The following is a 12,122-nucleotide window of genomic DNA, read 5'->3' as shown; positions in this document are numbered from 1 at the left end:
ACTTCCATACCTGCGTTTTGCTTTCCCAGCCGCCTCGGGCATTGCAGTGTCTGTAAGTAGTTCTCAAGTTTGCTTTTTTTCGTCTTTTCAAAGATGCCTCTGGAATATTGGTGTAACAGGTTCCTGAAGGACAGGAACCCTTGGGGGTCATGCGGCCGGAGTCACGCCCTGAGTGCTTTCCTCCAAGTGACCCAAGCTACAAGCCGAGCCGGTGCTCAGGGCCAGCTTTAGGCTAAGGCCCACGTAGGCGCTGGCTTTTCGGGGGGCTGGGGGGGCAACCAGGGCTTAGGGGGCCCCACCACTACCCCTTCTTCCCAAAACAAAGGCGGCTCTAAGAATGCACATCTTCGCCTTGGCAGGAGGTGGCGCCCTCGGATCGCCTGGCCTGCGGGGACCCTTGAGCCAGCCCTGCCTGTGCACATTGGCCTGCAGGGGGGGGGGGGGAGGGGCCTGCCTAAGTCAACCTCTATAGATGCCAATGAATCCTAACCTCTTCAGAAGTCGGCAAGACTCTTCCCCCCCCCATTTTCCCCAGGCAGAGAAAAAGCCGGTGTGGTACAGCCAGTTCCTGATCTCTGGCAAAACGCAAGAGGGGGCTATAGCAGAGCCATCCTGTGACCCTTGTTGTGGGCAAGGGTCTCCGCGGGTGCATCAGGGGAGCTTTGGGGACCCCAGGGAAGGCTGTCCTGTGAGCTGCAACCCCAGCGGTGGAGGGTTCCGGCTCCCTTGGAAGGCCCTGGGCGAGGAGGAGGAAGGCTCTGCTGGAGAGAACAGAACTCACTAAGGTCTCCAGCGCTACCTGCAAGGCGAAGAAACTTTTCTTTGCACCTTGAATTGCATGTGCAATTTTCTTGAACAATATTGTTTGGGCCTCTTTTCTTCCAAATTGAAGTCGATGCAATTCTGAGGCAATAGAAGGAATTATTAAAACCCCACGGTAAAAAGGTGTTTAAAAATAAATATTAGATCAAAGTTAACCTGGTACTGATAAGCCTAAATGCTTAATCAGAAGATCTTAACTGCAATACGCAACGTCTCCCATTAGTGGTCATTTTTAAAACAAAACAGTAAACAAAAATTGCTGCATGATATATTTCTAAGTAAACATTCAGGGCTGAGCTGCAAAAAAACCAAAACATTTTTATGACAGTTGTAGAAAAGCTTCTTGGCTAAAACTAAGTTTGGTCTTTCATAGAAAATGTGACGTCTTCAGTAAGTACAATCCAAAGTGCTTCTTTTGAAAGGGTAGTTTAAAAAACATCCAAAGTATCCTGGTGATTTTTAAAACAGTTTGCTGCAGTTTGAATAATTAAGTAAAAAAATATTAACAGTGTTTTTCAAAAGTCAGTGCTTAGCATAAAAAAAATCCCTTTTTTGTTTCCATAAAAATAAATTATAAATAAAATTTACAAACAGTAATACTGCTTAGCCCGAGAATCAACAAACCTCCTAATCCTAAACTCTAGTATTTTTTTTTTCAAAAATCCGTAGTAACCTCATTAATCCTAATCATCTATTCAAGGTTTAAAAAAATTTCATTTAGTACATTATTTGTCCTGGAACGCAGGCCCTTTTCTGCTCTAGCTATTAAAAACACCCTCTGTGAAACCTTTGCCGTCAAAGCACCGAACCAGGCTACGGGTCTGCAGAATTCAGCTCCTGCGAGGGGAGGCGGACCCCGTCGGTAGGCCTGGCACTAAAGTTCCGTCTCTCGTGCGGAATGTCTGAGACCTGGAAAGGTGATTTTGGGAGGTAGACAATTCAGGGGCGAACCTGAAGGAAAGCGCCGGAAGATCCTCTGCAGGAGGAGCAGCCATCAGCAACCGGAGCTTAAAGGGGCTCGGAATAATTTCGCAGGAGGAGAGAACCAAGTAAGAGCTTCACCAAGGCACAAAGTCAGGAGAATAGTCAAGACCAAGCCCCCCGCGCCCCCCCCCCCAAAAAAGTCCCTGTGAGAGTAGCCAAAGAGAATCTCCCGATGGGACGTTGGGCAACGGGTGCTTTGATTAGCTCAGGGGACATCAGAAGCCTAAAGGACGACTAAGAGCACGCGGGGAGGAGGGTGGATCAAGTGAATTTAAATTTTCCAGCCCCTTTTGATTTAGCCCCCCTTTTTTTTCCCTTGCTGCCCCCTCTCCCCCTCCCCCCTCAAAACAAACCCACAATAAATTAAAATGTTATCCAGGTTCTGAGGAGAAGCAAGCTGCCTGCTTCCTACCAGTCCGGTAACTAAACCAGGTCTGTGTCAAAGCTGCTCGCTCCCCCTGCAGGTTTCTTGGAAGGCGGGCTTCGTTCTGGGAGCAGTCTGCTTTCCTTTAGGACTCTCAGGACCACAGGGGGGTCTGGCAACAGGGGCTGATGGGCTGAAGATGGAGGCGGCCTGGCCTTTGCACAGCCCGCGTGGCCCCCACAAGGCCTGGCCCTCATTTGTGGGGGTGGGGGTGGGGGCTGCGAGTAGGACAAGGCGGCCCGGTCCAAGAGCCGTGGGGCTTTCAGAGCAGAGCAATGGGCTTGTTCCCTTGAGGGCCCCGATACTGTGGGGGGGAGACGGCATCCAGCGTGGCGTAGGTGGTGTAGAGCCCCGTCACCTGTAAGTCTGCAAAGGAGTGGTCGCCGGCGCTGGGGGCAGGGCCCAGGTCGCAGTCGGAGAGCGCCAGGGGGGAGTTGCTGAAGGCCCCCAAGGTCTCCAGGTTGAAGCTGTCGTCCTCCTTCTCCTCCCAGAGGTTCCCTTCCACACAAAGGAAACGGCGGTCAGGGATGGTGCAAATCTACTCGGAGAACCTAGAATAAGGGCGTTTCCCGCTTCCAGGCCCCACTCTTTCCCCCCTGCGGTTTGACTTTCCGGAGAAAAGGAGAAAAATGTGGTCCCCACCCCACCACCCCCAGTAAATAAAGCGGCTTTATGGCCGGTGGCAGGACCTGCCCCTCCGGCTCAGATACTTCAATCGTCCTCCGGACTTCAGCAATTAAGCTCGGACCATATCAGTCCCTGAAGATTTAAGCCTGGCCTCTCCCCCCAGGTCCCCCTAACCAGGTGCACAAGGAAACCATCAGGTTAGTGCCCAGGTATTTTCCTCCACCATCACATGTTCTGGAGCAGCCCTTAAAAAGACCTTCAGGTAGAAAAAGCTCTCTGCGCGGCCCCCGTTTCCTCCTGCAAAGGCAGCTTGAAGATAGGAGGATTCCTGCAGATGAGGAGACCCCCCCACCCCCCCCAGCCCCACTTGACCCAGCGGCCACGTTAGGGAATCCCTCCGGCTTCAGCCTCTCCGGCCCCCTCTCTTACCTTGGAGCGCAAAGTCCATAATGCTGGGGTTGAGGGCATCCACCTCCGTGTTCAGGTCAGTCATCACGCTGAGGAAATCGGGGGCCCGGCTCACCAGGTGCTGAGGGAGGGGGCTGTGGTGGACACTGGGCAGGGCGTGGAGGGGGGGCGTCTGGGCAGGGGCTGGCGAGTCGGGGGCCAAGCACGCCTGCGGCTGGATCTGCCGGTGAAGCCGGACGGACTGCAAGGAGAGCGTCCCCATCGGCTGGGGCTGCACCTGCAGCAGGGGGGCCTGGGCGGCGGCTGCCCCATGGCTGCGCAGGGACCCTTCAGCCTCCGCCAGCTTGCCGGGCCTCCTGCAGCCGGCAGGGCGGTCACTGATCAGCTTGTCCAGCTCCTCTGCAAGGAGAGACGGCCCTCTTAAGTGCCCGGCTGGGCAGGCAGGAGGAAAGGCGGTCACAACACCTATTGGCAGGGCGTTTTTAAAGACAGGCCATGCGGGCGGATTGGGGGCCCTTCGAACGGCACTGAAAAAGGGACTTCTAGCCCTTTTCCACAGTTACGGCCGTTGCCGCATCCCTGTGGTCACGTGGTCAAACGGAGACGCTTGGCAACCGACTCGTGTGTATGACCCCGGAGTCGCTGACTCCCCTTTTGTGACCCTTCTGGCAAGTAAAATCAAGTGGGAGCCAAATTCCCCAAGGTCGTATAATGAGGCAAAGCCCCCCTAACAAATGTCTCACTTAGCCACAGAAAACCGTGTTGCTCAGTTGTGGCTGTAAGTCGAGGACTAGCTGCCCTTCCCCCGTTTCCAGACGGCCAAGGAAGCCCTGAGGAAAAGGAGGGCCGGCCGCCTGGTTTCCCTTCCGGCCAGACAACTCCGGCCGGGCGAGGAAGGAAGGGGAGCGCCGCCCTCACCTGGGTTTGCCATGCTCCTGTGGATGGCGGCCAGGTCTTTCCGCTTCCACTTCTGCATCTCCTCCTCCATCTTGTCTATCTTGGCCGGGTTGAGGGCCCAGAGGCAGCCCTTCCGCGAGGAGCTGCTGGCCTTGTTCTCCACTTTCTCGAAGCACTTGTTCAGCGACAGGTTGTGCCGCACGGAGTTCTTCCAGCCGTCAGGGGCTGTCTGTGGAAAGCAGGTGAGCCTTCCCACGCGGCCCCAGGTGGGGGGCGGGCTTGGATGTGCTTCCCGACTCCCACCACCAGGCGTTCCCCTCTGCTCGGCTGTGTCCTGTGGCCCCCAGAGACCCTCATCACCCTCCCCCCACCACCCGGGATCTCAGTGGGAAGGCCCTGCGTGCCTGGCCTGCCAGGGAATCCTAAGGGGAGGCCGGTCTGTCTGTGGGGTCCTGTCTGCATTTCTGCAGGGAGCCCCGAGTCTGGGTGTCTGCCTGGGGAAAGGGGCCCTGAAAGGCAGGTCGTGAGAAAGCGGAGGTTCCCATGAGCTGGGACTCCCTCCGAGCTTGGTCGGGGGAGACCTTCCCCAGTGGGGTCCTTTGGCAGCCAACACTCTCCTGCACCCACATCCCTCTGCCTCCACCGCGGGCCAGGGAAGGGCCCGCTCTCTTGCCCACCCCCATACCCCCCCCCCCGGGCTCAGCCTCCCTCACCTTGAAGTAGGGGAAGTGCTCCTTCATGAAGCCGTAGATCTCGCTCACGGGGAGGCTGCCCGTCCGGCTGTTCTTCAGGGCCATGGCGATCAGGCAGCTGCCGGAGGGACGGGAGAGGGTCGGTGGCCCAGCCGCCTGCAGGGTTCCTGGACCCCGGCTCCTCCCGTGGGAGGCCCCTCCCGATAAAGGGGGGCTCCCCTCCCTGGGCCCTGACTCACCTGTAGGAGTAGATGGGCTTGGGGTAGTGCTTGGGGTGCAGCTCGGGGGCTGCATGAGGAGCCAGGCGGGGCTGAGAGAAGGAGGGGTGGGCGCCGTAGGAGGAGGTGCTGTAGATGGTCACCGGGTTGCACTGTGGCTGAAGCGAGAGGGAGAAGACCGAGTGACCCCGCCCTGCGAACGCTGCTGGGAGCGCCCCCGTGCCTCCCCCCACCAAGGCAGCCACCGGCAAGGGGCTTGGGAATCCCCACACGTGATTCTAGTCTCCTCTAGGCTAAATGGACGGGAGGGGTCTTCTTGCCTCTGGCGGCTGGGGAGGGGGGAGGGTCCACCTGCCCAGCCTGCAGTGGGCTCTGGTTCGCTTAACTGGGAGGCGTCTGCCTCCTTTTCTGCTGCGCCAGGAGAGGGAGAAACAGGCCAGCGGCTGTGGCGAGGAGACCCATCATCCTCAGCCAGCGGACAGTAGCCCAAACCAAAGCTCTGAGGCCTGGGTGGAAACCAACACGGCGGCTCGGCGTTCTCCGCGCTGGTGCAGAGACTAACAAAGGGAACACCTGCCCCGAGAACGGCCTTACGGCGCCCACTCCACCCTTTTCGGCCGGAGGCTCCCTTCACCTTTGGCCCACAGATTAAACGCTTTGCGTTGCGCTGCCTGGGTGTTCTCAAGTGTGTGCAACAAGCACACGCGCGCAGCTGAACCTACGGCCGTGTAGACGTTAACACAGGACAGCAACTAAGTTGAGGCCTGTTTCCCTGAAGTTGGGCTGCGCCCCCCGCCCAAAGCCTGAATCCGTCGTACCTGCTGCGTGCTGTGCGTGATGGTGAAGATCTGCTGGCCAGAGGGAGGCGGGAAGAGCGGGGACGGCTGCCCCCCCACCAGGTACTGGCTGATCTGGGGTGGAAGGGAGGGGAAGAAAAGCGTCAGATGCGCAGGGCACGACCCCCCCCGCCCCCCCCAGCCGTTAAAGAGGGAGGGAGCCTGTTCTTACGTCACTTTCGTGGGGCGAGATGGTGTGAAGTCCCAGAATGTTTGGAGACACGCTGGCTTGTATGTGAGCCGTAGCTCTTGGGGGCCCCGAGGTGTGAATGGCACCTGTCATCGAAAAGCAGTGAATGGAGACGCTTCTTCCAGGCTGCTCTGAATCCCCCCCAGCTCCCTGTGGGGTCCACAGGCCCGCCTAGCTGCTGATCATCGTAACGGGGCTTATTGAACTCAAGTCCATGCTGGTTTTACACCGTCCATGTGCTCTTTGTGTTTTTAGAACAGCCGCTAGGCATCACAGCCCTGTGGAATCAACGCAACGGAGGCCCAAGAACGAAAGGGCCACCGAGTTTTCTACCTGTCTGCTGCAGGACCACGTTCTGGGACGCGAGGCCAAAATCCATTCTTTCGCTGGTCATCTGCTGCAGCCGAGGGACGTCCACGGAGGTCAGCCACGAAAGGGACTGCAAGTCGCCGGGGAAGTCATCTTCGCTCAGATGGGAGGGGTCAGAGCCCAACAGCCTATGCAGGAATAATGGAGGTTTGGTGGCCTGCTAGCCTAAAGGTAAGGCCGCACCTGTTCTGACCACGGTTTTTATTCCAGTGGCCCGCAGGCTCCGTTCTATAGGGCTCTCGTGCGTAGGAAAGAAAGCAAAGACGTGAAGAAGGAGAAACATTTTCCTATCGTGCGGAGGAAGATAATACTTAGGGGCCAAAAATGAAGGGCCTAAGAGCACCAAATTCGGCTTGAGAATAAACTTTTTGCAGATCGTTTTCTAAAACTCCTGTTTCTGCTCCACCAAAGTCAAGTTAACTCAAGGTTCACGTGGCCCTCGGAGCCTGCTGGAGTTGCACAACACAGCAATGCCAGAAATAAATAATTTAAAATAGCGAGAAGGGTTTAAAATAACCTGGAATAATACAGTGCCTTCTCTTCATTTTCCAAGGCTTTGAAATGCTCTCTGCAACTGTCCAGCAAAGCAAAGCTTCCCAGCTGAAAGCTCCTGGGCGGTTTCCCTGCCTTCCTGGGGGCTTAAGGGGCCACAAGCCGATCGCTGTTACAACAGCAGGCGCCTGGTATCCTGGCTAGGCCCGCCTGTCCTCCTGCCAGCCTCCTCCGGGGCCTGTTTTCTTTTTAATGCCATGTGTTGATGTGGCAATAACCAACATTGCCATGGTTACACTTCTACAGTTATTTTGCAGAGCCAGTCGAGTCCCTTCCATGCCTGCAAAAGGACATCAGGTGACCAGTCTCCCCACCCAGCCATTGGCCCAACTGTAAGTAAACACCGGCATCAGATGGTTCAAAAGCGAGGAGCCACCCTTGTCATTCGCAACAGTTGGTGGCCCTGCGCATTGTCAGCCCAAAGGCCATTGTGTGGGGAGAGGCTGTTGGCTGCCGGCACGTGGCGCCCCTTTGTTTTGGGAGATCCTGGCTTAATGGTTTCCTTCTGCCCACCGTGCCTCCCTCCCCCTTTTTACCAGTTCCCCATTAATCTGCCTGAGTGACGGGAGACACTCCGCCCAGGCCATCTGCCACTCTCCAGCCCCACACAACAAACAAGCGGGGTCCGTGGCCTCCTTCCAGGACCCCTTGCACACCGCAGGCCCCCACTGTCCGGTGGGCTTCGGCCCCTTCCTGGGTGGAAATGCTCCGTGGGAGCTGAAATGCACCCGGAAGCTTCGGTCCCCGTTTAATTGCCTGGCTGCAGCTTCAAGAGGTTGCTGTCAGTGTTGCTGTCACCACTCCACTGGGCATCTGGTATGTGGCAAAAAGAGAGAGAAAGAGAGAATCCACACCCTTTCCCCTAGCGAATGCCCGGGTGTCTCCGAGGAATGGGCGCCGGTCCCTGGGCCACCACCTCTTCCACAAACCGGCACCCTTGTGGAGTTAGCTGGAGGTAGGAAAATGTAACTCTGGAAAACAAATATTCCTCTCCTTTAAAAACTTCCCTGCTAACTTTCTCCTTTAAAATGGCCCCTGATTACTTCCCTGAATTCTTCGGTATGCGTAGGAAAGGATTGGGCTGTGGAGCAGCTCGCCTTCTTAATGCTGCCCTTGAGAAAATAATCCCATTTTGAGTAGGGCTGTTCCCAAGAATTTCCGCAGATTCTTTCCCGACAGAGCAATAGCCGTCTCTCCTGACGCTCCTTTAAATCAATTGTGGGTCTGATTAGCAGACTTTAGCAGATTTCCCCGTAGAATTATAGAAAGGGAATGGGTGGGTTATTTCTCCCCCTGGGAGATTTCTCTCTCTGATTATTTGCCCCAAGAGGTTTGGGACCGTTTGCCTGCCTGTTGACAGCCGATCCCTGCCTCTTCATTTGGCCCTGCTAAGGAAGCCCTCCCGAGGGAGGGCAGGGGGTCTGCAGAGGAGCCTGCTTGCCAGGCCCATCAGTTGGGCCAGAGTGCTGGTGGGGCGGTTTCTGAACTTCAGAAGAAGGGTCACTTTAGCTGCACACACACACACACACACACACTCCCTGCCTTTGGGGGGATGAGAGCACCCCGTTTTAAGGAATGCATTTTTAAATCTAAAATGCTTTTATTCTCCATTCGCCCTCCTCCACACTCCAGTTAGTTGCACAGAGCCCTTTCCTCTCTTTTCCTGAGAAGCGGTAGAGGAAGAAGGATTGCGTTCAGTCGCAGCTGACTTTTCCATGGGCAGATAACGGTGCTGTGCTTTTGGCTGGGCCGAAGGACCTTCTCAAGCCCCAAGCCCTCCAGAGCAGCCTCCTCCTCTGCGCTGAGCTGAATCGCGCTCCTCAAGGCAGGCCAGCGTAGCCTCTCCGGCCATGGAGGGATCCTGGGCTCCGATCCTTTTGAGGGTCCCGCCATCTCCTCCCCTGGCAGCCCTCTCTTCACGGAGATTATCCCCAGGCAGGACTTCTATTTGCTGGGACTCCCTAGAACCTCAGAGGCTCTTTGCTCCCTCACCTTCCCACGTTTCCGATTTGTCACATTGTGGTCAAGAGAGATCTCAAACTCAAGAGAGTCTCCTCAAATCCTCCAGGAACCTCCTGTGGGCTGCATCGGGCCCTAGCAAAATCAGGTTCACACACACACAGAAAAGCACCAGCATGGATCCTCAGCCCGTTGGATAACATGCAGAAAGGGGGGGAAATGCGGCAGGCCTACCCTTAGGAGGAAGAAAGCAAAGGGTTGCTAAAATTTAAGCGAGCAATGTAAGGGAAATTTAACGAAGAGCTCTGCCTCTGGCCATAAACGAGAGAAGAAGTGTTTGCTTCCACCTCAGTTTCACTTGGATCCAGAAGGATCCTAACATCTCTCCGTAGAAAGTTGCCAATTCTGCAGCCTCCTGACTCTGATCTTAGTCTGCCGTGGCCAAGGAGTGTTTTTTAACCCTGACTTTGAAATCCGCTTCCCTTCGTGTCTGCCAGCCCCCCAGAAATCTTCCAAGGGAAACAGAAGTTTATTCTCAGCACAATTACCCCTCCCTCCCGCTAATTGGGGGCCGTTCCTTCACGGGGGCCCCCCCCTCCCGTGGAGCACTCAGGGCCTCGGGTTCCCCTCCTGCGCTGTGGTGACAGGAAGAAAGTAAATTGACCTGATAGAATTTGACAGGTCTATTCTCTTCTTCAAAATCGGTCAGTCTGGAAGGTTTTCTTTTACATAATCCAAAGTGGTTTCTCATGAAACAGAACAAATGCTACAGCGATAACGGCCTGGATTTCGTATATATTTTTGCCACTTTTAAACGGGGGTCATGCAATGACCACAGTGATAAATTACAGCTTTAGTTTTGAGACGGGGGAAGGAACAAGAAGAATTTGGGGCACGGGTCTGTTCGTAGAAATAAGCATTTTTGTAATAAGGTGACTTGTTAAAGGCTGCCCGAAACTCTATGTAAACTTAAAAGTTATAAGCGTCAATCTTTTTACTTAGAAATAACCTGGACTTGATCTGCCAAAGGACTGCGTATTTGATTTAAGCAGGTATTCACGTTTCTTATGCTAAGAATTGAAGATTCTTGCCCACAATATTTTCAAATTTGATTTATTCTCCCAAAAGCTACTCTTACCAAATTTGGCAAGTACAGATAATTAACAACCTGAACTTAGCAATGGGATTTCTGTACAGAAGGGCAGAAATGGTTACGGGCAGCCGGCATGAGTTCACCATGGAAGACCTCTTAGCGTAATGGTGGATACCGGTGCCACAACCACTTGGGGGGCTTGGTCCTCTTGCGATGGGGGTCTTGGGTCTGCAGGCCCTAGATCCTTCTTGTTCCCCGGCATCTACCAGAGCAGCTTCAAAATTGGGCCAGGCTGGAGTTAATTCTCTCCCCGCTGCACTGTGTCAGTGTGATCTGTTGTTTTTGGAGGAGGGGAAAGACTGTGACATTCGGACAATGCTTCTCCCAATCTAGTGTGGCCTCCTTATCCATATTTGCAAGACAGAAAAGCCACAAGCGGAAGAAGGCTTTTTTGAAAAATGAAAGGAATATCTCTAAAGCCACCCTGGAGCCAAGCAGGTCAAACCGGAGGTTCCCCAGAGGGATTTTTCCCCCGGATTTGCCCCTCCAGCCACCCAGCTCATGCCCGATAGGGAAGAATGCGGCTTTTCAGGCATCCCATGGATCTTAAACTGTGGAAGGTTTTGTAAAGAACGGCCCGAGCGGAACTCAGATCAGACGGGCATCCAGGGACTTCATCGTGCAAGAAGACCAGACGCAAGATTGCCAAGGAGGAAAGTGGCCGTTGGAACCACCTGTTGCAACCAAGACAGCCTTCAAGGTCAACCCCAAGTATGCAGTAGTCTAAAAAGGTGAAGGATCATGGTGACCCAGCACACCAGGTCCAAGCAGAACAAAGGGGATCATGGCCCAAGTAGTGCCCCCCCTCTCCTAAACCAGCCTTGGACTTCCCAGGGGGTAGAACTGTGTTCAAATCAGGCTGGACTTCCAGGCTCGGGGAGAGTCAGCAGCAGCCCAACCTCCCCAGGAGCACAGGACCTCCCCCTTCTGGAGGGGAGGGGGCAGACCCCACCGTGTCCCTCAACTGCCAAGCCTGGATCCCCAGAGGGAGACCCGGCATGGCTCCCCACCCCTCCCCCACCCCGTGGCTGCCGATAGTGGCTTCCCACCCGACCCCACCCCCAATGGAACTGGGTTCAGAAAGGGGGGGCTCTGGGGCCCATTTTCCAGGGGATGGGAATCTGGCAAGAAAAGGACGGTTCCCGGGGCCCCGAGGGCCACCTCTGAAAAGGGCTGGACGGGGCCGGGTGCTCCGGCGGAGGAGGCGCTGCTCCTTCCCTGAGCACCTCCGCAAACGCTCCAGGAGGCCCCACGCAGCGCTGGCGGGGGCGCATTTCCTGCGGCGACTCACTTTGAATGCAAAATAGACTTTCCGAGGAAATCGGGGCTCGGAGCCCAAAAAGTTGGGTTTAGGAGAGGCGGGGACCCCGCTTCTCCTGCCGCCACAAGGAAACGGGCGCCGGGGCAGGCCCGCCTTAGCGGCAGAGACCGGGGACGTTGCCTGCGCGAAGGTTGCGCTCGAGGGGCGCCTCGGCCAGGCCCCGAAGGCGGGCCGGACTCCAGGGGCGAAAGCCTCCGGGCGAGAACGGGGGGGGCAGCGGGGCGGGCAGCGCTCACCTGTAGTCCTGCGGGGGGGGCCGCCGGCGGGCCGGTCCCGGGTTCCTGACGAGGCCGGACATGGCGAAGGCGGGGTCGCTTTCGATCATGGCCTGCCGGGGAGAGAACGCCGGGTAGCTATCCAGCACTTCAGCAGGGAAGGCGGGGAGGCGCCGGGCAGGGGCCCCCGGGTGGAAAGCGGCGCCCGCCTCCCCGGCCTGCCGGGGCGCAAGAGGGGCGGACGGGGGGGCAGCGGGGCCGGTACCTCCGAGGCCGAGCGGGGGCGGGGGCTCCTCTGCCTGCCTGCCTTGCTCCTCTCCCGGGACTGGCCCGGCGGCGAGGGCCGTCAGCGGGCCCGGAGCAGCGCAGGGAGGCAGCTGGCGGGGCGGCCGGCCGGCCGAGCAGCGTTTTTAAATTTCCCTCGCCGGAGCTGTCCAGCTGGAGCATGCGCGCCC

At 56.5% G+C, this 12,122-nt stretch overlaps 1 protein-coding gene across 1 annotated transcript; it reads right to left on the bottom strand.

Moving 5' to 3' along the window:
* Positions 1 to 2,290: 2,290 nt before the first annotated feature.
* On the bottom strand, positions 2,291 to 11,791 carry FOXN4 (forkhead box N4). Its single transcript, XM_087913602.1, has 9 exons — positions 11,689 to 11,791; positions 6,420 to 6,595; positions 6,081 to 6,184; positions 5,891 to 5,983; positions 5,094 to 5,224; positions 4,876 to 4,972; positions 4,184 to 4,391; positions 3,287 to 3,664; positions 2,291 to 2,728 (listed from the first exon to the last, which is right to left on the bottom strand). The coding sequence occupies exons 1-9, from the start codon at positions 11,775 to 11,777 to the stop codon at positions 2,493 to 2,495; spliced, it is 1,512 nt and encodes a 503-aa protein (XP_087769728.1). The 5' UTR covers positions 11,778 to 11,791; the 3' UTR covers positions 2,291 to 2,492.
* Between the last annotated feature and the right edge of the window lie 331 nt (positions 11,792 to 12,122).

Source organism: Pseudonaja textilis, chromosome 15 (assembly GCF_049901715.1).
Source record: "Pseudonaja textilis isolate UNSWEBS1 chromosome 15, rPseTex1.2, whole genome shotgun sequence".
In the NCBI taxonomy this organism is placed as follows: Eukaryota; Metazoa; Chordata; class Lepidosauria; order Squamata; family Elapidae; genus Pseudonaja; species Pseudonaja textilis.
Note: the sequence above shows the minus strand (reverse complement) of the source record. Positions and strands in the feature narration are given on the sequence as shown.

Excerpts from the sequence above, each read along its gene's own strand:
- FOXN4 (XM_087913602.1), bottom strand. The coding sequence starts at position 11,777 with ATGATCGAAAGCGACCCCGCCTTCGCCATGTCCGGCCTCGTCAGGAAC. Across the intron at positions 5,984-6,080 it reads TCTCGCCCCACGAAAGTGAC|ATCAGCCAGTACCTGGTGGG; the intron begins GTAAGAACAGGC and ends CTTCCACCCCAG. Across the intron at positions 3,665-4,183 it reads CAGGAGCATGGCAAACCCAG|AGGAGCTGGACAAGCTGATC; the intron begins GTGAGGGCGGCG and ends CTCTCCTTGCAG.